The sequence below is a fragment of the Sylvia atricapilla genome, chromosome Z, assembly GCF_009819655.1.
Source record: "Sylvia atricapilla isolate bSylAtr1 chromosome Z, bSylAtr1.pri, whole genome shotgun sequence".
NCBI classification, from domain to species: domain Eukaryota; kingdom Metazoa; phylum Chordata; class Aves; order Passeriformes; family Sylviidae; genus Sylvia; species Sylvia atricapilla.
Genome location: NC_089174.1, coordinates 7,808,676 through 7,832,497, shown reverse-complemented (window position 1 = coordinate 7,832,497; position 23,822 = coordinate 7,808,676). Strand labels below are relative to the sequence as shown.

At 48.1% G+C, this 23,822-nt stretch overlaps 2 protein-coding genes across 6 annotated transcripts; both read right to left on the bottom strand.

Annotated features, from left to right (window-relative positions):
* Positions 1 to 602: 602 nt before the first annotated feature.
* On the bottom strand, positions 603 to 7,800 carry VSIG4 (V-set and immunoglobulin domain containing 4). Of its 5 annotated transcripts, XM_066338677.1 has the most exons (9): positions 7,448 to 7,800; positions 5,773 to 6,129; positions 4,864 to 5,145; positions 3,842 to 3,949; positions 3,134 to 3,199; positions 2,461 to 2,586; positions 2,116 to 2,137; positions 1,386 to 1,442; positions 1,268 to 1,303 (listed from the first exon to the last, which is right to left on the bottom strand). In XM_066338677.1, exons 1-8 carry the CDS (start codon positions 7,500 to 7,502, stop codon positions 1,421 to 1,423), a joined length of 1,038 nt encoding a protein of 345 aa, XP_066194774.1. In that variant the 5' UTR covers positions 7,503 to 7,800; the 3' UTR covers positions 1,268 to 1,303; positions 1,386 to 1,420. The 5 variants fall into 5 exon arrangements, with proteins under 5 accessions (XP_066194771.1, XP_066194772.1, XP_066194776.1 ...); XM_066338674.1 differs by lacking the exon at positions 1,386 to 1,442 and having other exon boundaries at positions 603 to 1,303; XM_066338676.1 differs by having other exon boundaries at positions 1,219 to 1,442.
* Positions 7,801 to 10,608: 2,808 nt separating this feature from the next.
* Positions 10,609 to 20,328, bottom strand: LOC136373548 (V-set and immunoglobulin domain-containing protein 4-like). The gene is made up of 9 exons (XM_066338469.1): positions 20,098 to 20,328; positions 19,074 to 19,430; positions 18,223 to 18,504; positions 17,240 to 17,308; positions 16,541 to 16,618; positions 16,201 to 16,269; positions 15,361 to 15,474; positions 14,243 to 14,264; positions 10,609 to 13,082 (listed from the first exon to the last, which is right to left on the bottom strand). Exons 1-9 carry the CDS (start codon positions 20,150 to 20,152, stop codon positions 12,899 to 12,901), a joined length of 1,230 nt encoding a protein of 409 aa, XP_066194566.1. The 5' UTR covers positions 20,153 to 20,328; the 3' UTR covers positions 10,609 to 12,898.
* Positions 20,329 to 23,822: the final 3,494 nt, after the last annotated feature.

The following is a 23,822-nucleotide window of genomic DNA, read 5'->3' as shown; positions in this document are numbered from 1 at the left end:
TGTTTCCCCACACTTTCCTTGCACCCACTGATTTAAAAAAAGCTAGTAACTTCACAAATTTGGTTTGCTAAAGCCAGGAGGCATTCCTCCTCTATGCCAAGCCTGGAGGATAAAGGGATGCTGGCTGGAGGCACAGATAGGGAGGACAGAGCTGACAGCAGCACTGCAGTAAAGGCAAGAAGCAAACAATTAACAATGACGAGGCAAATCAGGCTGCTGAGTGGCAGCTTACTGTAGGGAATGCACTGTATCTCAAGGCAGGAACTGCAGTCATGTTGCACAACAGGTCAGCATTAATCACATCTGTACAGGTCATCTGTAATCACACAGATTGATGTATGTCCCACATAATAAATTGGTTGTCAGTCTGTTGTATTCAAAGAGGTCCCTTACTCAATCATTATCCAAACGCTTCAAATTTCTCTCTATTTTTTCATGTCTCTGGCCCCCAAAATGTAAAAATTAAATGCCAGCATTTCCTTCAACATAATTTCTGGTTTCCCAGGAGAAAACCAGTGGGTGACAGTTCAGAGACTCATTCCCACTCTCTCTGAGCACTGAGCTCCAGTCTGATAGCAAAAATTATACTCCTGGACATTAACCTCCCCTTGTGGTCCCTTTATTATGCTGTAACAAAAAAAGAAAGACTCAAGTACAGGCAGGATGTACAACCAGTATTTTCTGAGCTGCAAAGGCCAGAAGATCCCCATTTCCAGCACAATCCTGGTTCCTTGCAGCCTTAACAGGATGTCTTAACAGGAACAACATTGGAGAGTACCCCTTACTAGTGTTACTGACTGGCAGCATTGAACCAACTACTTCTGGATTTACAGGCTAAACAATTTCATATTCTAACTCCTTCAGATCCCCCTTCCCTGCCCTCAGTCCTTCAGGTTGCTCAGAAATAACTTGCTTTATAGAAGTAGGTAGACAAACAATTGGCTGGGGGTTTCTGCTCCCACAGGCAGGGCCTGGCCTGCCAAAGACCTAAAGGTTATGCATTTCCTCTGGGTTAAAAGCAAGCAGTGAGAGCAAAACAGAGGGACAACGGAAGTCTCCTACTGTTAAGTTCACTATTCAGTATCTGCAGCCCTGCATGGCTGCTGATGTGGAAAAGCTGGTGCTGGCGACTCAATTCCTTGTTTCATATTGCGGTTCCATTGCAGTCACAAGGTTCTCATACTCAGGACTTTTCCTGTCTTTCATGGTGGTCTTTTCAGTGTTAGAGCATGTTTCCTCGTAGAGGCATTCAACAGGGACTTCCACCTCAGTGTGCAGCAGGGCGACATCTGCAGTTCTGTGGCTGGGACAAGAGAGACATGAGTGAGAGGGGTGACTAAAGCACATGGCACTTCACTTACGTCTTAGTCAGAGACAAGATCTACCATATAATCTGTGGAATAGCAAAATTCATATTATTCTAGTGAGGGCCTGGAGGAGCTCTGAAAGATACAAGAAAGTGACGTTAAAAGAATTACACAAAGAGATGCACTGGTTAATGCTGGTACTATAAACTCTGATGGCATTATCGTGTTATACTCTAAAGTTACCAGAAGATAGTCTACCCTTCGGAAAGTAAATACCAGTAATAATTCGGAAAAATTACTAGAGATGGCTATGGCGTGTCTCTGAGTAGGAAAGCAGTATTAAGGTGTTGAAGATTGAGATGAGGACAGGGCAGAAGGTGCGTTTGTATAATCATATGCTAATAGGAATTCTGAAAGTAGTACTCGGCCAAGCACTAAGACATGTTTCTTACAGAGAAAGACAAGTATAGAGGAAACTTAAAGGAAGAGCTGAGAATTTAATTTTGCGTTACTTTGCTAAATAATGGCCAGAATTTCCCACAGAGAAAGGTTTCTCATGGCACGTGACAGGCAGAGCAAAGCACACAAAATGTCCTTCTGATTTTCTATCATATTAAAGAAAAGTCTGGCGATCTCCTGTGACCATGTGTTAAATCCTCATGCTGCTAACTAAACTGCTGAAGTGTTCAAATCCTACCCCTGTGAGGCAAATAAATCTTTGCTTTTCACTGAGCAAGGAGGCTTTTTAGGAGCAGATACCAGTACAGTGCCCTCAGTCTTAATGTCCCAAGTAGAAAATTGCACTCACAAAGCAACTTCATAGAGAGATGCTGAAAAGAAAAAATAAAAAAAAAAAAGAAGCTAAGATACGCATCAACTTGTTTGATGTGTCACAGAACAAAACCCAGCTTCCAGGCGTTCCCACGTTTAGTGGAAAACGCTCCCACAGGTCTCTCCCTGGAAAGGATCAGCTGGCGATGGGAGTGATGGGGATGGGAGTGATGGGGATGGGAGTGTCGGGGATGGGACTGTCCCGCCCGCCCGCCCGTCCATCACCTCGGACGGGGCCGTCCACCACCCGCACGTCCGCCCCGACTCCTCCTCCCGGGGCTGTCCCCACCGCCCGCCCCCGGCTGGGTTTGTGGGGGCCCACCTTCCTCCTTCCTCCTGCGGCGGCACCACCAGCCCAGCCCCGCCGCCAGCAGCGCGCCCAGCGCGGCGCCGCCCAGCGCGGCCGCCGGCCCGTACAGCAGCGGGGACGGAGCGACCTGCGGGGAACCTGCGGGGACACAGCGCTGTCACTGCGGCCGGGGGACACAGCGGCCGGCCCCGCCGCACAGCCGGCAGCCGGCAGCCCCCCGCTGCTTTGGACGGCCTTTAAATCCCAACCGAGAAGGGGCCGAGGCCACGTGGGAGTTCAGCGACTTCCCGGCAGTCACAGAACGCCGGGATGGTTTAGTTTGGAAGAGATCTTAAAGCCCATCTTTTTCCACGCCCTGCCGTGGGCAGAGACGCTTTCAACCAACCAGGTTGCTCCAAGCACCATCCAACCCGGCCTTGAACACTTCAGGGATTGGGCATCCCTTCGTGGAAATAAACAGCAAACTTCAGGCTGCAAACCCTACCGCCAACAGGCGTGTGGGTGGGAGTCAGGAGCTCAGCTCCTGCCCGGATTATGCCTGGTATTTGGCATGCCAGAGTTTGTTCCCTGCAGCCCTATCTGCCACAAGCACAGCAGCCAGATGTGCAGCTGGTCTGGGATGATGTTTGCCACCCTGCCCTTGCCAGTGCAAATCTGGTGTTTTCGAGCATGAGACTCGACTCACCTGTGTCTGTGAAAGGCCCCACCGGAGCAGTATCCATCCTGGAGACCCGTGTCGCTGGGACTGGATCTGTCAGTGGAGAATGTTGGATGCATTGCAGCCCCACTGGGAGTTGCCCTGGGCATCGGGAAAATGGGGTTTCTCTGCTAGCCTAGACTCACCTATTATCCTGTGTGTGTCTTGCCAGCAGGCCTGGGGCAACATCTGGCATTCATGTCCCTTCCCTGACTATTGCACATTTTCCTGGCAGCCCTGGCTGATATGATGCATCATGCCTGGCTACAGCATCGCCTGGGAATGCTTTGGCTTTGTCCGGCTGGCACTTCCCTCGATTTCCAGAGGACACCTTCACTCCTTCTCTCCTATGGTGACTCCCTGGCTTGCCTGGGAGGCTTTGCCATCAGCTGCACCATAGACTCTCTGAGGTGTGGAGGCCCATGCAGTCTCTTGCCCCAGGTGACCTCCCTCTGAAGCTCTGTAGCCCCAACAGTTCTGGTCCCAGAGGGACACAGATAACATTTTCTTGTCTCCTCCCTTCATCAGGCACATTCTCAAGAAGAGAAGGTGTCAGCCTCTGACTTTCCTTTCTGGATAACAATCAAGACATAATTCATATTCGGCATAGGCGACTGATCTGGCTGTGGAAGAGCAAACTTGCTGCCTCTGTCTTCTCCTGCCACAGAGATGAACAACCTTGGCCTGAGCACTCACCTGTCACTGTGTGCTCCATGTCACCGCTGTCACCCTGACCTGTGGTTGAGTGGTGTCTCCCCATGGGTCCCACATTGCTCCGCAAGGCCGCTGTTGTTGTGGGCAGACCTGCAAGGTGACAGGGAGAGAGGCTTACACAGGGCTTTGAGCACCATGGTGCTACTGATGTGATACAGAATTCCCCACAGGGGGGATAGGAGCAGGAGGAAAGAGCCCCCTCCCAGCTGACAGGAGGGGGATGCTGTGCCAGCAGCGTTAGCCAGCACCTGCAGCACTGAGCCTGTTCCTGTGCTGTTCCCCCCAATGCGTGGCTGCTGGGAAAAGCAGTCCAGGGCTTCAGCCAAAGCTTCATGCCCAGGAGCTCAGCAGGCTCTGCCTCTTTCACAGGCCACTGTGTGGTACCTGTGCTTGGCTCTGCCATCAGGGGCTTCGCAGCTCTGCTGATCGAGTAACCAGCCAAGGAGAGCTGCAAGTTTTCCACCAGTAAGGCACCCATCACAGAATCATTTAGATCGAAAAAGGCCTCTGAGGCTATTGAGTCCGAGCTGTGACGCACTGTCCTGCAGAGGCTGGAGGTGTCAGAGCCTGGTGTGTGTGAAGTGCAGTGTGTGTCCCTGAGACACACAGCTGGTGGCGGGGAGCAAAGGCCAGTTTGGTTTGTTCTGCCGCTGAACTACCGCTCACTTGTTCCTTGTTGCCAAAACAAAGCCCCGACTCCTTGTCTAAACTTGCTGAATTGCTGTGGGCAATTGCGAGAGAGAACTTCAAAAAACCCACAGAGGAATAAGCACATCAATGTTTGAAGAAGAAATGCTCTTTTGCATCAGAAAAGAGCAGTTCCTCAAAGAGGAGGAAACGGAGTACAGGAAATACAGAAGGACAGAGGCCGGAGCCAGCGGGAAGGGATGTGTCAGAGTGCTGACGGCATTTAGCATTTCCCTCTTTCTGGGCAGGGAATTGGGATGCTGTTCCTTTGCCCTGCAGAGGGGTGTTGTCCCGCCACGTGCGTTTGCGGCACTCACCTGTCACCGTCAGCTGCACGGCGTCGCTGCGCTGCGCGGCCCCGGCCCCAACCTTGTTCTCCGCCTCGCAGAAATACGTGCCGCTGTCCGAGGGCCGCAGGCTGGGCAGGGGCAGCTCGGCCTCTCTGCCGAGGAGCAGGGCTGTGCCCGCCGGGGAGCTCCGGAACCAGCGGTAGCTGATGGGAGGGGACCCGCTGGCCTCGCAGGTGAGGCTGGTGCTGGCCCCGGCCGGGACGGTCAGCCCCGGCTGTCCGGCTCTGATGGTGGGCTTGGTGGCTGCCACTGCAAGACAAAGCAGAGAGGGGCCCAGGTCACGGAGCCCTGGCTCTGGACAGTCCCCCTGCCGCAGCAGTTCTTGTTCTTGCTCTTGGCTCCTTTCCTGGAGGAAGCAGCTCAGCTCTCACATCACCTCCCTGCACAGGATGACTTCAGGTCGCCTGTATGTTAATCCAGGTTACAACAGCTGTGTCATCATTCCTGCTCCCCTTTCATAAAGTCCTGCTCTCTGGGGTGGGTGACTTTCTTGCAGAAAAAATATTTTTCTAGCACACATTGAGGATGCTCAGGAAGGGGAGAAGGCAGACTTGCCTTACAAACACCCAGTTGCTACAAGAACCACAGAGATTGGCTGCCTGCACAGAACCAGACCTGGATATTATGTCAAGCTTCATGGGTTCAACTGGCCCATCAACAGATCCAGCTTGGGCTCCACACTAACTGGCTCCCTTCCCCAGCTCATTCCTACACCTCCAGGTGTTGAGAAGGTTAACCAACACAGCAAGGGAGGAAGATGCTTCAACTCCCAGCCTAGATGGGCCAGACAGTGTGGTGTGAAAGCAAAGCTGGTCCCCCTACTTTCTTTTGGTTTAACCTGGCTGCACAAGAGCAGGGCTTTATTGCTGGATTTACCTTTGACAACTTTGAGTGTAGTAGTCACCTCTTTCTTTATCAAGCTGTTATCTGTAGACCTCCAGGTGACTTGACAGGTGTAGTGTCCACTGTCAGGCATTTCAAGGTTCTCAATGAGGAGTGAGGCATCCCCTGGGCTGTTCTTTGGGACGCTGACTCGGCCTCGGAATTTAGTAAGCAATATGTGGTCACCAAAATCATCCCTCCAGAAGATGGTAGAGGAGCTGGAGTCCCGCTCCAGACTCCAGCTGACCCTTTGCTGTGTGAAACGTTCTGAAGGCACGTAGGTACAAGGTATAGTGGTGGATCCCATCCATGTGCCTGTGACCTGGCGGATGCCAGACAGATCCAGGAGGGCTGCAGGGAACAGCAGTGGAAAGGAAGAAATCAGAATGCAGCAGAAGAGGAGAACGTCCTCTGGACAGACGGGACTCACTGGGTAGTAGACACCAGCATGTGGCCAGGTCTCAGATGCGCTGTAGACCATAGCACTAAGCCAGCCTACATCATCAAGCATGAGGAAGTCAACAGCTGCCTTGACCTCCTGTCTATTTTTATTGTGTCTCTCTCTGGGCACTTGCCAGTTCTTAATTCTGTCTTGGTACAGACAGGTTCCTTGTGGACAGGAGCATTTAGGGATATTCTCTGCAGTACTGGGCCTGGAACAGGAATGGTGGACCAAAATCTGTCCTTTAGCTTTAGCCTTGGAAAACTTCAGACCTGACGCAGATCAGTACCCTGCCAAGCATTCAGGTAGGCACAAGGGAAGACTGGGCAGATTTTCTCCATACATTCTCCTAGTTTCTTCAGCTGTCTGCCTGTGGATCCTGCATCTCCTCTGGGAAGTGCCTCTTGTAAGTAGGAAATCACCTGAATTGCATTTGACTTGGTTTCCCACACCCCTTATTTTTCTCTCCCCAGAAAGACACTGGTAATATTCAGCAGCTTTAACCCACAAGAAGTTGATTGAGAGGCAGATCCTAGTTATCTGAAAATCTGGGGTTTTTTTATGGAGAAATGGGGAACATATTTCAATGCAATTTTCTAAATGTCAGGAGCAATCCTGTGCTTTTGTGTGCAGCTTGTAAGAGCACTTTTCTCCTATTTCCCAAAACTATCCTGTGCTGCTGCTAGTGTCATATATGCCCTGAGAAAGGGTGTATTCAGTCAGGGGCATAGGAACTGAAGCCAAGGTTCCAGTCCAAGCTTTCCTGATGCAACCAGAGAGTCACTGGGTAGGAGAGACCAAGGGGAATCAAATGTGAGACCAGCACCTGGTCTCACAGCTCTGCTTCTTCCCAGGGCCATGCTAATAATGAGGATGAATTATTACATTTATATTGCCTGTTCCAGCTTCACCGAGGCTGTTTTGAGAGCTGGACACCACAGTGGGTCCTTGCCAAAGGTCCCAAAAAACTGTATTTTGCTCTTGCCTTGGGGCAGGGAAGCTGACTTGCCCCGGACTGCCCCATTTGCTGCACTCTTGAAAGCACCTTGCTGTATCTGACACCAAAGGAGACCCATGAATTCTCAGGTTCTGAGATTAATGCAATAAACTAGACTTTCTAAATGACTTGTCAATTAAAAAAAAAAAAAAGATGCTATAATCCAAAAGATTTTCCCTACGCTCTTAGTACTCTGATTTTTTTCCTTATATGTTGAAGCATTTACTCACCGTTGCAACTGATGAAAGTCATCACAAACACCACTATCCGCCCAACTTCTCCCATTCTCCCAGAAGTACGGGTCCGTCTTTTCCCCAGGAGACTCCCACCCTCCTGGGACCAGACTGCAAGTGAGGAACACTTCCTTTTATTCTGTCCTTTGTCATCTAGGATCCTCTTTCTGAAACATCACGAGTCCATTTCACTGCTGAGTTGGGTGAAGGGTTAAGGAGGGAGAAAGGCTGTATAGATCTTTCCAGGCCCATTGCCTTGTCCCCACCCACTTCTCTTGATGCAGCCCAGGACCCAGCTGGCTTTCTGAGCTGCAAGTGCCCATTGCCAGGTCATGCTGAGCATCACCGACTCTCTCTACTCCCATTTCTGCCGCAATAGTCCAGTTCATGGGCAAAAGTCATGCTCTGGAAGCACACACTGTGCCACAAATATGTGACTTCTGAGTGGCAGCCAGGGGACATTCTGAGTGTGCTTTGTAGGATATATTTAAAAGTACTTCCAAGAATGATCTAGGTGTGATACACAGGATATTGATCTGTGCTTACTAATTATTATGAGAAGGACTTACGGAAAGATAAGAACTGTATAAAAACAAATCTACTGACTTAGTGAATTCTGTTAAAATTTAACAGTCAGTAGAGCAGCTTTTTGGGATTTATTCAACAGCCATGCCTTAGCATATGGTTCTAACAGCTGCCCCAGGAAAACAGTATCTTTGAGCAGGAGGCAGATGTGTGTGAGAGACAGAGAGCTGTTCTCTACTGGAGCTGAGAGAGTTAAATGGGATGGTTTTGCCACAACCTTATCCCATCACAAGAAGTACCTGTCTTCTTGGGCTGCAACGTTCCCCTTGCATCTGAAACCATCTGTGTAAGTGCTGCTGCATCTCAGTGACAGCTTATTCCCTCTCTGCTGGGGTAATGAGAGCTGGAGATTATCATCATTTTCCCGGAGTCAGTAAGCTAAGGAGAACTGCATGGGTCTCATTTCAGTCCCAGATTAAGGAATGCCTACCCATAGGGCCCTTGTGGACTGTGATTGCAAGTTCCACCCTGCTGATCACTGTGGTGGATCTTGTCTGGAAAAAGCTAGATATTGTGCTGTAAGACCTAGTGTAACAGATTCATCCAGGGCTCCAGGCTGAGACCGACCACCAGCTGTCATCCTTCTGAGGAAGAGGGTGGGGGCAGCTGCACTCGTTCTTGCTAAGCATGTCTATGTGAGACATCAAAACTTGATTTTTGCTGACTTTTCGTCTTGACATCTTTGTTGCAGCTGCCAGTGGGGTACCAGTGCATATGGCCTGTATCCATCTGCCTGTGCTGCCCCTGAGAAGATTTTAGCCATATTTGAGTCTTGCCTGAAATCAAGCAAGCAAACAAAAAAGCGCTTTTTAAAGTTGCTAGCTGTGTCACTCAAAGAGGGAAATGTGTCCACTTTCATAGAGGTGATAAAAACCCAACCTTTTCCACACCCTGATCCATGACTGGCAGTAGAGCCTTGTCCCAAACAAACAGTCTCCTGCACAAAACAGTTTAAGAGAAGTTGGGTTTTGGGGAACAAGCCCTGGAAGAAGTTGAAAACCCAAGCTAAAACTGCTGATAGGACTGTTTTTTGAACCAGACATGCAAGACTTCCTGAAGATCTAATTATATGGGATTAAAAAAATAAAAGACTATTTAACTTAAGCAGACACGAATAACTGTAGTTCCCCAAATGTGATATGCATCTTTCTCTCCCTGGATACAGACATAGCTCCCTGAGTCACAGAGTCAGCCTATTTCTTCTTTACTTAAAGGACTCCTTGCAGTTTTGAATCTGAACACAGGAAGAAAAAGCCTTTTATGTCTCAGAAATGTTGGCTAGTATCTGGTTTATTAAAATGCAGTATTTTATTCCAGTGTCTCTGCTCTGGGTTGAACTTGCTGCTCTCTCCCACACAGTGCTGCAGGTGAGGCACTCTGCAGCCTGTCACCCCAGGGACCCACCTTCCTCCCACACACAGGACAGGAAGGACACTCTTTCAAGTGTATTTTCTTCAAGTACCACGGCTCAGGCACTGTTTGTGCTGCCATTTCTGCTACTCATTTTGGGCTAACTACAGGTGACACAGTAAAGTCCCCATGTCCCAAAACCTGAGCACAGATGGTCTCTCAGACCTTGTTCATAGGGACCAGCTCTGCTGATCCTGCATCTTACATTAATTTTCTGACAAAGCTGGCCAGTGGCAAGAGCAGTTTGCTACCATTTTTGTGATGATAAATAAGATCCTTAGGGTTCAAGGAGATGAAATTCAGTACCCAACTATAAGCAAATCATCAAGAAGTATATAACTGAAGAAGAAAGGTCTCAAAGTGGTTTTTTTTCAAACATATGAACTCAGAAAGGAAGCAATTTTTATTTCAGACTTTCTTGTTTAGTCCAGCCATAGCTAAGTCACAGATTTGACTCAACAGAGTGTACTTTACTAAGTACTTTTTGGATGTCCCACAGAAGCTGATTGTGTGATCTCCTGAAACCGTTCACACCACAGTTCTGTCACATCAGATAATCATATAGTCAATCATCAAAACATAACCTTGTTCCATTTAAAGAAACACAAAATTATGTAAACTAGCATTTCCCCTTAAAGCTTGTGTGACAGAAACATGATGTACAAGTGTTCTCTCTGAAGAAATTCACTTCCCTTCCCAGTAATTCCCAGGTCAACAACATTAGTTCTGGGTTGCTATTAGCTTGGCCAAGTCCTTGTAAACACCTCCTGATTCCAAGAAAGTCACCCATAGGTACGGTGTCTTTTCATTTCTTCCCTGGTGCTGCAGGTGGGCTGCACACCCCCAGCCATCAAATCAGTACAGATGTCCCTTTACCACAAGCAGCAGCTGCTGGTGCTCTCTGGAGTCTCAGCACTATCTGATGCTGGCTTTTTTCAGACCACCCAGCTCCTCGTCCCAGTGCTCTGCAGACGCTGGCTGAGCTCTGGGTTTGGTAAACAAAACTGCAGGTCTGGGATGATCTGCTGTGACTTCAGCTCATCCTCTGTCCTGCCACTGCACAGGGTGCACAGCAGCTGCCCTTCTGCCCAGGTACAGCCTAGAGCAAGTCAGGACCTGGACCTTGTTCAGCTGTCCCACAGTGAATGCAGACACAAAACACATGGAAACCATAATTCATTGATTTATTTTCAGTTTCATGAGCTTGCCTTACAACAGCCCTGGTGCTGCCTGTCCAGCCAGGATAACACTACTGTTTAACCACATTGCTAGGGCTGCATTGCCTGTGGCTTTGCAGTGCAGCTGGAATTGAGTGATTTTGGGGCAAGATGTGGGATTCTTGGCAGGCATTACCCATAGAGCTTCAGCAGTGAGAACTCAGACCACTCTGCCCCTCAGTGGGACACCCTTTGTTTCTGTATCTCTGCCTTCCCTCAGTGCTCCCTTCTCCCATGTCTGTAGCTCTGGCCCCATCATGACCCCTGAGATGAAGAGCACTGCAGGCCCTTTCAGGTGGCCAGAGCCATATTCCCCCTTCAGTGGCCACAGCAGTCAGGCTCAGACAAATGGGCTGTATGCCAGCAGCTGCCACATTTCCTTCCCACTTCCTCTGAGCTCACCCACGCAGAAACACACACTCACATCTATTTTCTCCACATCTGCAATAAGCTGCACAGACAGTTGGCAGTTTTCTCCATTCACAGCACCAGCAGCTGCCATGTATTCCCTTTTAATTCAGAAATCAAAATCAAGGGCTAGGACATCTTAAGTACATTCTTAACAAAGGGAAATAAAACTCATAGCACAGGAAAAAGTATAGAGTCACCGATAAGTGCCTGGACAGTGTGCCTGGTAGCTTGTGCATTCTGCTGAACTTTTAAATCATTAATTCCTCTAATTTCCCATTAGACTTCTGGCTCTCAGCTCCAGTTGAAGAGCACTATGTTCCACATTTGTTTCTGTGTTGTATACAAAGAAGTACTTTCCCTTGCTCTTTGAAAGTGCTACCAGATAACTATCACTAATTTCTGCATCATTTTCAGAGACGCTATAAACAAATAGCCCCTTCCTCTTCTCAGCTCTGACCCCCATGGGCACATTTTGCTCATTTGTTTCCTCTTGTTCTTTGTTTTTCCAAGAAACTGCTTGCACAGATGTGGTTTTGTATCAATAATTATTCTTTACAGTCTTTCTCAGTAACTTTCCTTGCCCTGCTAAACCCAAGATGAGGCCAACATTCATACATAAGGTAGCAACATTCCATGAGCTTTACACAATCCTGTTTTTCGACTGGAATACCTTTCCATTAGCACCTCATGCTCGCTTTGAATCCTGGTGATGCTCAGAGACCTACAGATGCAGGGCTGTCCTGAGTGTGAGCAGCACAGCTGGGGGCCCATAAATCCTATGCTTGTGTTACCAATGTCTCACTCATCTCTCGGGTCACTACCTTTGTTTTACACCTGCCTGCATGGCTTTTAATGGGACACAGGATTGCCCTGCTTGTTATAAAAAGGTTCTTCCATAACTCTGCATGATCGATTTACTCAGGGCAGTAAATTATTCATAATTTACCATTCAGGCCTTTTAAGCTGGGAGGAAAGTACCTCTTGAGTATCTAGTGAGGAGCTGTGAGTAGCTTGCTAGCATTCCAAAATGAGCCAGTCATGCAGAAATGCACACAGCAAAATATGTGAGGCATATGTAAGCAATCCTACCCCGAACTTGTGGAAAAGTATCTAATTTCTTTCATATATCCATCATGCATTTAAAGAGAAAACAGAGAATGTGAGCTCAGAAACAATGTACCTGGTTGGTTACAGTATCAGAAGCACCCAGAGCTGTGCTAAATCTTACTGCAGTGCTGTGTAAAGGGATCAAGGGTAGCACAAGGACTGCATGGGAAACTTCTGCTTTCTGCACTGCTTCTTCTAGGGTGGCAGGTTCCTGCATTTCTCTTGGCTTTAATCTGCTTTTCAGTGTTTCTATAAGATCTCTCTCAAATCTGTGCAGCATCAGGTGGGCAGGAGAAGAACCATCGATCCCCAAGCCAGCTGCATCCTGCCCTGCTCACCCACAGGGATAGGGATGCTGAGCAGCCCTCAGTGCTGGCTCTTCTCCCACCACACAAAGGCTGGAAACACTGGTCCTTTTGGCTATATAAAGCAATAAGTTCAGTACAGTGCTCCTAGCCTGGGACCTGCATGCTGCAGCATTCAAAGGGCTTTCTTGGATAGAAGTGGTGAGAGAGAATCAAGGAAAACAGAAGTTCTGCACAGCAGTCTGTAACTGAAGTTCCTGATGAGGTATGCATTTCCACAGCAGGGATTGTGAAGAGAGAGCAACCACTGCTTGTCCTACCTAATTGTCAGGGGCAAAAGTGAAAAGAAGTTTGGTTTTTTCCCTGGGTGAAGGTGCTTCTCAGGACTGGTATCTGCAGACCATTGTTGGTTCTCAGGAAGTGTCCCCTACTTCATACTCAGATTCCTGGGGGGCTGCAACACAGTCAGACACATTCTTATTTACTTCTTCAGAGGTTCTGTTTTCCCTGAGCTCTGTCACGTACTGGTTTTCAGTGGAAGAGATGGCTTCTTCATAGTGACCTGTGCTTGAGGAAGCTGCCACTCTTGAGTTATGGCTGAAATCGAAAAGCAAGAAGTGTAGCAACCAGAGTGAACAAAGCACCTCCCAACCATCTGGATGTTGACTGGTATTGTGGTCTGACTCAAACCCATGTAAACTGGACTAATCTGTGAGCCACTGGACTATGACAATTTCTGAAGGAGAGAATTTTGTCCTTTGCTTTCTGGTGGCAGAAAAACCTTGGGCATTGTATCAGCATTGCTTCCAACCCTGAGAAAGTTTCCAGGGAGAGGCAGCAAAGTGTGTGCAAGCAATGAAAGGGTTACCACCATTTTTTGCTCTGTCACAATCAGATAATTGCTGAAGAGAAATAAATACCCATAAAAATGAATAATTATAAAAAAAATATTGGAGGAAGGGTAAATTGAGAACTAAAAGTATCCCACATCCACTGTCTGGATTATGGTATCTAATATTTTTTAAATGAAGATAGATCCTCAAAGGAGAAATATCATCACAGCATTTGTTCCATTGCTCAGGGCTCAACTGTTACTTAAACTGCTTCCCTACACACTGCTGGGGAAACCTGGCACATCCTGGATGCTGGCACATCCCACTGTAATACTCACATCAGCAGCACTTTATACCTAGAGAAGTGGTTCTCCTTGTATGTTTTGACCAGATTATCAGGCTTTTTAGTAAAATTTCCAGAGGTGACAAGTAGATCAGGATGTGAAACCTGAGTTTAGAAATGGCTATAACTTCCTGCCACAGCTATGGTTAGAAAAAGCAAATGCAGCCAGGGAGGTTTTGAGGAAAAAACAGAGTATAATCAGTGGTTTCTACAAGGAAAGTTCCTTTTCTTTGCATTTGAAAAAAAACAAAAACACTGGGAAATTTAGCCTTGAAAAAACACAAAGAATTTAGCCTTGGCGATCATCTTCAGTAGCCCTTCCTGGGATTAGGAGTCAATAAGCATCTCTTGCTCACTTCTACAATTTTGATATTGCCATTAAAAAAGACCTTTCTTCCCACATTCTGTGTTGCTGTGGAAAGCCCACAAGGCCTCCTTACAACGTGCTGTTGAGCTAACTGTGAACCTCTTCACCCAGAGTGATTAAAGAGGTTTTCATTATGACAGCTAGTGCTTTTTCTTTCTGCTCTGATACAGCCCCCTAGGACTCATCAATGTGCTGGATAAAGGGTTGTACTCACAATTTTACGTTATAGGCTTGAGCTGAAAAGAAAAATCAGAATTCGTGTCAATAATTTGCATTTACATTCTTAAGAAAATAATTTCAGTTTCCCACAATTCAGTCCAAGAAAACAAAGACAACCTAGCTACCACACAACTGGGTCAAAATAAGCAGCCCAATGTCAAAGATAAAGTTGAGGCTAGAAACCTCAGAAGTCCACAGCTTCCCTATTCATTAGAAGTTAAAAAAAAGAGAACAGTTTTGAAAGTGGCTATTCTGGATTCCTTTTAAAAAAGGGAAAATATAAAAATAAGAAAAATGGTAAAAGAAATATCTACCAATTTTATTATTAATTGGTAGCATGGAGTCATAGGAAGATCATTAGAGAAACCAAGGAGAAAATGAAATCTGTGGGATCTTAAACCCCATAGCACACCTGTGTGCTCTCTGTGCCCAGCACAGCTGGTGAGGAGGGGGCTCCAAGGAACATTTGACCAAGGGTGGTGGCAGTGCAGGAGAGACAGGGGCATTCAGTGAATGGATGCTGTGATTAAAGACCAGAGAGGAAACAAATTTATGTGGAATAGGGAGAATTGACAATGACCTCTTCCCTCTGGGTGCCAACTATGGGAGCTACTGAGCAGCAACTGGTGCCAAAGGCACTTTCCAGCAGCAGGACGGGATTGAACCCTCTGCCAGAGACTTTAAGGATTTGGAATGATGAGCCTGGCCAAGCAGGCAAGTCTGGACCCTGGGATGCCTGTGGGGAGCAGTGAAAAACAACCATCCCAAGGCTCTGTGGCAGGGAAAGCCACACCCCTTGGAATGGGCTGCAGGGCAGGGACAGAGCTGCCCCGTGCAGGGATGGGAGGCTGCAGCTCAGGAGCACCAGGGCCCTGCTACCCCAACCCCACAGCTGGTGCCTGGATGACCCTCCTGACCGCAAGGACGTCTCTCCTTTATGGATCTCCCTCCATCTGTGTCAATCCAGACACATCATCTACTGCCTGCATGATGCAGGTGCCAGAGCTGCAGCTGGTGGCTGCAAGCCCAGCTCCAGGCCCCCAAAACCTGTCAAAGGTAAAACCATGCCGTGCATGCAAAAAACATTCAGGTTTTCCAGAACATTCTACTCACCATCTTTGGGCTTTCTAATGCACAGGATGAGAGCGATGACAAGGAAGACCACAGCACCACACACCACAGCAATCAGGATGACCAGGTACAGGGACAAGCCAGTCCTCTGGAAATCTAAAGTAATACAACAGAGGACTTTCAGACAGAGAGCCCTCCTGAGTGACAGGAGCAGCAGGTACATGGCATTTAGCATTTCCCCAAGGACAGCAACAGCCAGCCCTACCCAAGCACATGGGGCTGTGCCCCTGCAGCACTGTGTCCCCACAGACCCTGGTCCTGTGGCCCTGAGTGGGTGTCGTGTGACCCAGCACTATGTACACCTAACCCAGAGACCACAGCTGTACAGACCATGTACATGTTGAGGTGACTAGGGATGTGAGCAGGGCAGGATAATTGCACTGCATATCATGAAAATAAGCTTTCCATTGAAGGGTGCTGCTCAGTTCTGTCTGGAAGCTGTCTAAACCTGTCATAATGGTGCAAAGCTGGAGGATATGTAGATCAGCCTGAGACACACATTAAGGCTTTTCAGTTGTTTCAGCTTTGACAGTCCAAGATAAAAACAGACTGACTGCTCAGAAACACAGCAACAACTCTGTGTGCCCCCATATGAACGTTTTTTTTTTTTTTGTTTTATTTTTTTTTTCCTCATTCTTCTATGAAAACATCCAGAGCCTTTTAAAGAGTCACCAGGAATTATCTGGGTCCTTTGAGAACAGCTGTGAATGCAATTTGCAGCTAAAAAGGCAGAACTGTAGTTTCGAGGCTGAAGTTCCTGACTACAGGGCATCTGATTTGGGTCCTTAATCTTCTTCTCAGCTTATTTTTGCTCTTACTTACCATGAATTGTTTCATTCTTCCCTGGATATCCCACACCACTCTCAGAAGTTGTTGCTATTATGGACACCTCTGCAAAACAGACATGAGTAAAGTCTGAGAGTGCATTCCCAGCCCTCATTTTATCACCAGGATATCTGGGATTAGAGCTGTAGGATCAGAAGAGAGTGCCCCCTTCCCCTTTACAATGCAGTGAAAATAGGCAAACTGCAGAAATGACCACTATGTATACACTATACTATAGAGAGAGTACATGTAGGACCACATAGTCACTGGATGGGTACTGTATAAAGTATATACACACCAGATACCTATATGTATTTGTATGTCTGTACACACACACCTGTAGTAGTGGTGGGGCCCCATGGATTCCAGGAGATTCCTGAGGTACCTCTAGACACCAGGTCTGATTGATTTCTACCTGCAAGAACAATCAACACATGCCAACATCTTCCCTCTGCTTGCAGTGACCGACACCTGCTTCCACAATCCCCATCTGATTGCTGGGGTACCATAAATCCAAATGAAACATAAGCCAACCATAGAAAGTTTCTGCAAGCAGACCTGTTCTAGTCCAGGCTTAAATTCCCACAAAAACAAACAGGAAATTACAAGCCCTCCCTCAAAACTGCTATCCCTGGTCAAGTACATGTTTTCAGTTAGGTCTGAGGAAGCTTGTGTCTGCCACTGGAGACACAAGCTCTGCCTCCCCTCAGCAGCTTCCATTCAGGATCAGATAACATGCAAAAAAAACCATTTAGAAAAGAACCAAACCGAGAACATCCCATATACTCTGCAAGTGAGGAAAAAGCATTTTCAGCAGTCCTAAAGCATGCACAATCTCTCCTACAAAGACAACCTATTAGCCCTCAGTGGACTGGAGACTGAGGGAAGGAAGTTCTATCTTCAGAAACAACCGAGTTAAAAACAGGGCTGAAGGTCAATACGGTCAAAACTCTGTTCCCCAGCAATAAAACCACTGCCAAGAACTAGTGTCACACTGCCCCAACACGCCATGCTTGCCATCAGCTGTCACCCTGACCTGTGGTTGAGTTGAATCCCCCCATGGGTCCCACGTTGCTCCGCAAGGCTGCTGTTGTTGTGGGCAGACCTGCAAGGTGACAGGGAGAGAGGCTTACACAGGGCTTTGAGCACCATGGTGCTACTGATGTGATACAGAATTCCGCACAGGGGGGATAGGAGCAGGAGGAAAGAGCCCCCTCCCAGCTGACAGGAGGGGGATGCTGTGCCAGCAGCGTTAGCCAGCACCTGCAGCACTGAGCCTGTTCCTGTGCTGTTCCCCCCAATGCGTGGCTGCTGGGAAAAGCAGTCCAGGGCTTCAGCCAAAGCTTCATGCCCGGGAGCTCAGCAGGCTCTGCCTCTTTCACAGGCCACTGTGTGGTACCTGTGCTTGGCTCTGCCATCAGGGGCTTCGCAGCTCTGCTGATCGAGTAGCCAGCCAAGGAGAGCTGCAAGTTTTCCACCAGTAAGGCACCCATCACAGAATCATTTAGATCGAAAAAGGCCTCTGAGGCTATTGAGTCCGAGCTGTGACGCACTGTCCTGCAGAGGCTGGAGGTGTCAGAGCCTGGTGTGTGTGAAGTGCAGTGTGTGTCCCTGAGACACACAGCTGGTGGCGGGGAGCAAAGGCCAGTTTGGTTTGTTCTGCCGCTGAACTACCGCTCACTTGTTCCTTGTTGCCAAAACAAAGCCCCGACTCCTTGTCTAAACTTGCTGAATTGCTGTGGGCAATTGCAAGGGAGAACTTCAAAAAACCCACAGAGGAATAAGCACATCAATGTTTGAAGAAGAAATGCTCTTTTGCATCAGAAAAGAGCAGTTCCTCAAAGAGGAGGAAACGGAGTACAGGAAATACAGAAGGACAGAGGCCGGAGCCAGCGGGAAGGGATGTGTCAGAGTGCTGACGGCATTTAGCATTTCCCTCTTTCTGGGCAGGGAATTGGGATGCTGTTCCTTTGCCCTGCAGAGGGGTGTTGTCCCGCCACGTGCGTTTGCGGCACTCACCTGTCACCGTCAGCTGCACGGCGTCGCTGCGCTGCGCGGCCCCGGCCCCAACCTTGTTCTCCGCCTCGCAGAAATACGTGCCGCTGTCCGAGGGCCGCAGGCTGGGCAGGGGCAGCTCGGCCTCTCTGCCGAGGAGCAGGGCTGTGCCCGCCGGGGAGCTCCGGAACCAGCGGTAGCTGATGGGAGGGGACCCGCTGGCCTCGCAGGTGAGGCTGGTGCTGGCCCCGGCCGGGACGGTCAGCCCCGGCTGTCCGGCTCTGATGGTGGGCTTGGTGGCTGCCACTGCAAGACAAAGCAGAGAGGGGCCCAGGTCACGGAACCCTGGCTCTGGACAGTCCCCCTGCCACAGCAGTTCTTGCCCTTGCTGGTAGTGCCTCCCTAAGAGGAAGCAGCTCGAGTTTTGCATCACCTTCCTGCAACAGGATGAGCTCAGCTGTGCCACACATGGTGCCCTGCAGTTTCTGTGCCTCTATAAGCCCCCTACACTGGGCAGAGGGAGGGCAAGCACATGCTGGTGAAATTTAGTCGTTGAACAGCTATGCACTGTCCCTGGGATAGTACATTCCCCGTTTCTGCATGCCCCGGGGAAACACTGAGTCCTTGGCTACAGATAGAGCCAGGGATGGATGGGTACTTGAGGAGCCACAGGTCCTCCCTGCACCGCAGGCTGCTGTGTCCTGGGGCAGAACTTCTCTCTGATTTATTTGCTGCTTCATGCTGGAGGCTGACACTGATCAGCAAAATGCTTCTGCATGGAAACCTGTGGTCACTGACTACCTGCTCTGTCTAATTCCCCAAATGCTTCCTAAGCCAAGCCTTTCCCTCCTGAGCAGCCTTTTTCTTGGATTTACCTTTAACAACCTCCAATTTGGTGGTGATCTCCTTTGCTATCAGGCTGTTGTTGCTGTCTCTCCAGGTGACCTGGCAGGTGTAGGTTCCTCTGTCAGAGACCTCCAGGTCCCAGATGAAGAGGGACACATATCCTGGGGCATCCTTTGGGATGCTGACTCTGCCCCTGTACTCAGACAGGAGAACGTGGTCACTAGAGCCATCCCTCCGAATGATGGTGCCTGAGCCCTTTTCATGTACCACAGTCCAGGTGAGGGTTTGCTGCACAAGGGCCTCCACAGGCACATAGGAACAAGGCAGAATGATAGAGCCCCTCCAGACACCTTTGATCTCACTGGGGCCACTCAGGTCCAGAAAAGCTGCAGGAAGAAAGGAGGAAAAAAAATTAAGCCACAGTGCAGCCAGGGTGAAGGCAGTGCCCAGGTGGTGAAGCCAAGGCAAAGGGAACTCACCAGATGAGAAACACAAGCAGTCAGTGGGGAGTGTGAGGGTTAGGCTGCTCAGGGGTGGGTTAACCAAAAATCAGTGTGGCATGAGGCAGATGGGTGTGAGGCAGAGAGTGGCCAGGGGCACCAACTCCTGCCATGTGTGCATGGCTCTCTTGCTGCTTTCCTGCCACTACCAGCACTGAGTGGAGCACAGGGTCAGAATTACTGGATAACTTTAGCGGTGGGAAGGAGTTGGTTCGAAAGTTCAACTTGCAGCTCCCTGGTCTCAGCCAGTATCTGCTCCTGGCATCACCCTTGTGGCTTCTGAGGAACAGCAAAGTCTTTCCTCCTCCACTGCCTGTTTGTTTTTCTGAAACACACCACTCTCTCAGCCTAAGCTGAACATGGGAAACTTAAACTACTGGGTAAAGAAACGTAAAACTGTTTTCCCTGTAAAAATAGAACTATTGCCTTTGTCCCAGTAGGCTTCTCTCACTCTGAGGACTGAATCTAAGCTCTTCCCAAAACAGAGCTCCTCCTGCCAAGCACACGCAGACACCACAGGGCAGGGGCCCATGCCCACCCCAGGCAGACTCACCGCTGCAGTGGAGAAGGGAACTCAGGAGCACAGCTGCTGGCAGCACCGTTTCCATCCTTCCTGGGGGCACAGCTGCTCCCTCTCCAGCCAGACTGACCCGTGTTCCACAAGCTGGGGTAAATCAGAAACACTTGTCTGCCTGGGCTCACTGTCACTGAGCATCCAGGTCAACAGCTGGTGCTTTTCCTTCCTCTTTATCAGAAAACAACTGTCTCAGTGACCACTGTCAGAGGCGTGGGCAGAGTAGAAACCCTAAAGGAAGGGTGCAAAGGGGAAAGTTTCAAAAATACTTCTACGCTATTTCATATTTTCTGCTGAGTATATTTCCCCTCCTTCTGTTTTTATATTTTTTCCTTTATTTCTTTTGATTCCTAGGCAACCATTTCTTCCTCTTTCCCCCCTTGTGTTGCGTCCTGACAAATAAGCTTTACCACACAATTACACACATGCAGGTCTGAGAGAGAACTCATAAGGAGCTGAACCATCTAGTTCCTCACAATTCACTTTCTCACCAGCTTCTGTGACACCCACAACTATGCTTTAAGTTAAGGTCCATAAAACCCCTTAGATCTTTACATTACCAGTGCAAGACAGACAATTGTTTTAAGGCCTCTTCCAACTGAAATATTCTGTATCATCCTACCACATTTAAGAGAGGAGGAATTCAAGTATACAAACCTAAAACCAAATATTTCCCAAGAGCTGCAAACATCCAAGTCACCAATCCCACTGCATCTTACAGCAGGATTCTCCCTTCTCACAGAGCAATTTAGCTGCTTGGTTTATTTGATTAATTGCTTTCAATTACAAGCCCTAATTGGACCCATACATCCCTCCAGTGCCCTCAGGCTACTTGAGAAAGAGGTGAACATGGAGATGCCCAGAGAGAAAAAGAGGAACTTGTCAAAGAAATCTTTGAGACCATGAAATTTTCTTAACTGTAATTATATATTACTATTCATTAAATGTTATAGTTAATCTCTATAATTCAGTAATTGAGCCCTAATCCCTGTCTAAGCGAAGTATCTTTTTTCTGCTGAAATATCACTTTCAAGGGATTTTACTGCCTTTTGCTGTTGTCTACAGCTCTCAATTTTTCTTCTGCTCCAGTAAAAGAATCTCTTCTTCATTGGATTCAGCTGAACTGAAATCAGCCTTTGCTGTTGTTATACCCAGACTCAACATCCTGTCCTCAAATACAAGTAATCAGACTAATTCAGTGTAGTCAGGCAAATCCCAGTCCCTGTTCTGGATACAGCCTTGCTGTAGTGACAGTGAGACATGTTTTGGGTCTGCAGTGGCACAGTGGGATCCTCCCTTGTGGCCCTATATTCCTTCATCAGAAATTTCCATGAGATGCCACTCCAGCCTGCAGCCACTGGGATAAAGAGAAGCAGGAAAAGCTGTGGACTGCAGTGTTCTTGTACTTCTTGGTTCAAAGAAGCAAAAGGCCATGGTAAAGTCAAATAATTGGAACTCCTCTGCAGGGAACAGAGCTTGATGGAGGAGGGTGGAAGCCTACATTGCCTTGAACTAAGTCAAAGACAATGGTTTGGCTGGGGTAGAATTAATTGTTTTCACAGTGGCTAATATGGGGTTATGTTTTGCATTTGTGCTGAGCACAAGGTTGACGGTATAGAAATGTTTTCATTATTGCTGATCTGTGTTTACCTAGAGCCAAAACCTTTTCTGGTTTTTGTACAGACATGCTGGTGAGGGGGACAGGGGTACATGGCAGATGGGGAGGGGACACAGCCAGGACAGGTGACCCCAACTGACCGTGCCACATGACATCAAGCTTAGTATGTAAAGCTGGGGGGAAGAAGGACGAGGGGGATATAGGGAAGTGATGGTGTTTGTCTTCCCAAGTCACCATGACACATGATAGGGCTCTGCTCTCCTGGAGGTGGCTGTCTGCACCTGGGAAGCAGTGAATGAATCCTTTGTTTTTCCTTGCCTTGTGTGCCAGTTTTTGCTTCCACTATTAATCTGTCTATTTCAATCCAAGAGTTTTCCAGCTTTTACCTTTCCAATTCTCTTCACAATCCCAGTTAGGGGAGAGTGAGTGAGTGGCTGCATGGGGCCTGATTGCTGGCTGGGATGAAAACACAACAGGAATGTATCACCAGCAGGATCTGGACTCTTGGGTTTTTGCACCCAAGATTCAAGTGGTTTAGAGTCTCTTGCCCTCTAGAAAGCCCTGAGCCAGACACGAGAATAAGGTGGAGTTTTCAAGTTCTTGTTTCTTAAGGTTTGTTGCTTCATTTATTTCTCGTGGGGTTTTTTTTTTTTTTTTTCTTTTTCTTTTTTTTTTTTTTTTCTTCTTTTTTTCTTCTTTTTTTTTCTTCTTCCGTGCCCACGCAGTGCCGGCTCAGGGATGCTAATTCTCGAGTTTGGTTCTCTTTGCTGATCCAAGATTCGATGTGGTGGTTCGAGAGAGTCGTTTGCCTTTGAAGGCCCTGAGCCAGATGCGAGAATGAAACGGAGTCTTCAGGGTCTTGTGTTTTTTCTTGGTTTCTCGTTGTTTATTAATTGTTACAATGTTCTCTGTGCCCGGCCAAGGTGTTCTGCCGCACAGACACAGGACGACTCCCTCCTCAATGGGAGGTCACTGTCCTCTTATACAGATGATTATGTGTGTCATATTTACAGTTATGTGCCAATACCTGTCACCTGTACTAACAGGGTCATCTCTACTTTGACCCAACCCCCTTAAACTAGTTTGTGTCACTGTCACAACAGGAGATGGAGGTCGGGGGAGAAGAAGAAGAACCCAGGGCCCCGCCCTAAATCCTGCATCTTGTTCCCCCTGTACCTATATTCTACAAACACAAAACTACAAAATTTTTCACCCTGTGATACACTACACTACTGTCTTCACACCTTTATGACTTGTAATTCTTCTCTCTCTCAGTGTTAGAAGCCTTTTTCCACGGACTGAGATCAAAGACTGTCCTCCAGGGCTCTGTGCCAGGCAACCCCCCTGGACTGGTTCCACACCCCCCCGGCCAGGATTCAAACCCTCTTGATCTGGTCTCTGTCCTCTCTACTGAGGTCTGTGACCTTCCAGGGCATCCAGAGGAATGCCCTGGACTCCAACATTTTTTATTTATCTTACAATTTTCTCTGTGCCTGGTCAAGGTCTCTTTAGCAGCTCAGGCAGCAGGTGACTCCCCTCTGCTGGGATGTTGCTGCCCTTTATACTGATTTTTACATATCTCCTATTTACAATTACATACCAATACCTACTATATATACTAAAGAGGTCATCTCTACTCTGACCCAATCTCCTTGAACTACTTTGTGCCACCATCACAGCAGAAGATGGAGACGAAGAATAAGGACCTAGGGCACAGCCCAAAATTCTCCATCTTGTTCCCATTCACCTCCATTCTAAAAACCCAAAACTGCAGAATTTTGCACTGTGATAAGCTAAACTACTGTCTTTCACACCTTTGTGACTTGCATTTCCTCTCTCAATGTTGGAAGCCTTTCCCATGGACTGAAATCAAAGAGAGTGTCTTCCTGGGCTCTGTGCCAGGGTCTCCAGCCCCCCGTACAGATCCCAGATGTCTCTGTACAGGTCTCAAACCCTCTTGCTCAGGTCCCAGACATTTCTGCTGAGGTCTGTGACCTTCCAGGGTGCCCAAAGGGATGCCCTGGACTCCGACACTGGACTAACCAGGAAGCTGAAACTCAAACTGTGTGAATAAAAAAGATGCGTA

Coding starts and splice junctions, on each gene's coding strand:
- VSIG4 (XM_066338674.1), bottom strand. CDS start 7,502: ATGGGAGAAGTTGGGCGGATAGTGGTGTTTGTGATGACTTTCATCAGT. Junction 6,130..7,447: donor GACTTTCATCAGTTGCAACG/GTGAGTAAATGC, acceptor TGTTCCCTGCAG/CCCTCCTGGATCTGTCTGGC. Junction 5,146..5,772: donor TACACTCAAAGTTGTCAAAG/GTAAATCCAGCA, acceptor TTTGTCTTGCAG/TGGCAGCCACCAAGCCCACC.
- LOC136373548 (XM_066338469.1), bottom strand. CDS start 20,152: ATGGAAACGGTGCTGCCAGCAGCTGTGCTCCTGAGTTCCCTTCTCCAC. Junction 16,270..16,540: donor GGGCCCCACCACTACTACAG/GTGTGTGTGTAC, acceptor TCTGTTTTGCAG/AGGTGTCCATAATAGCAACA. Junction 14,265..15,360: donor CATTAGAAAGCCCAAAGATG/GTGAGTAGAATG, acceptor TTTTCTTTTCAG/CTCAAGCCTATAACGTAAAA.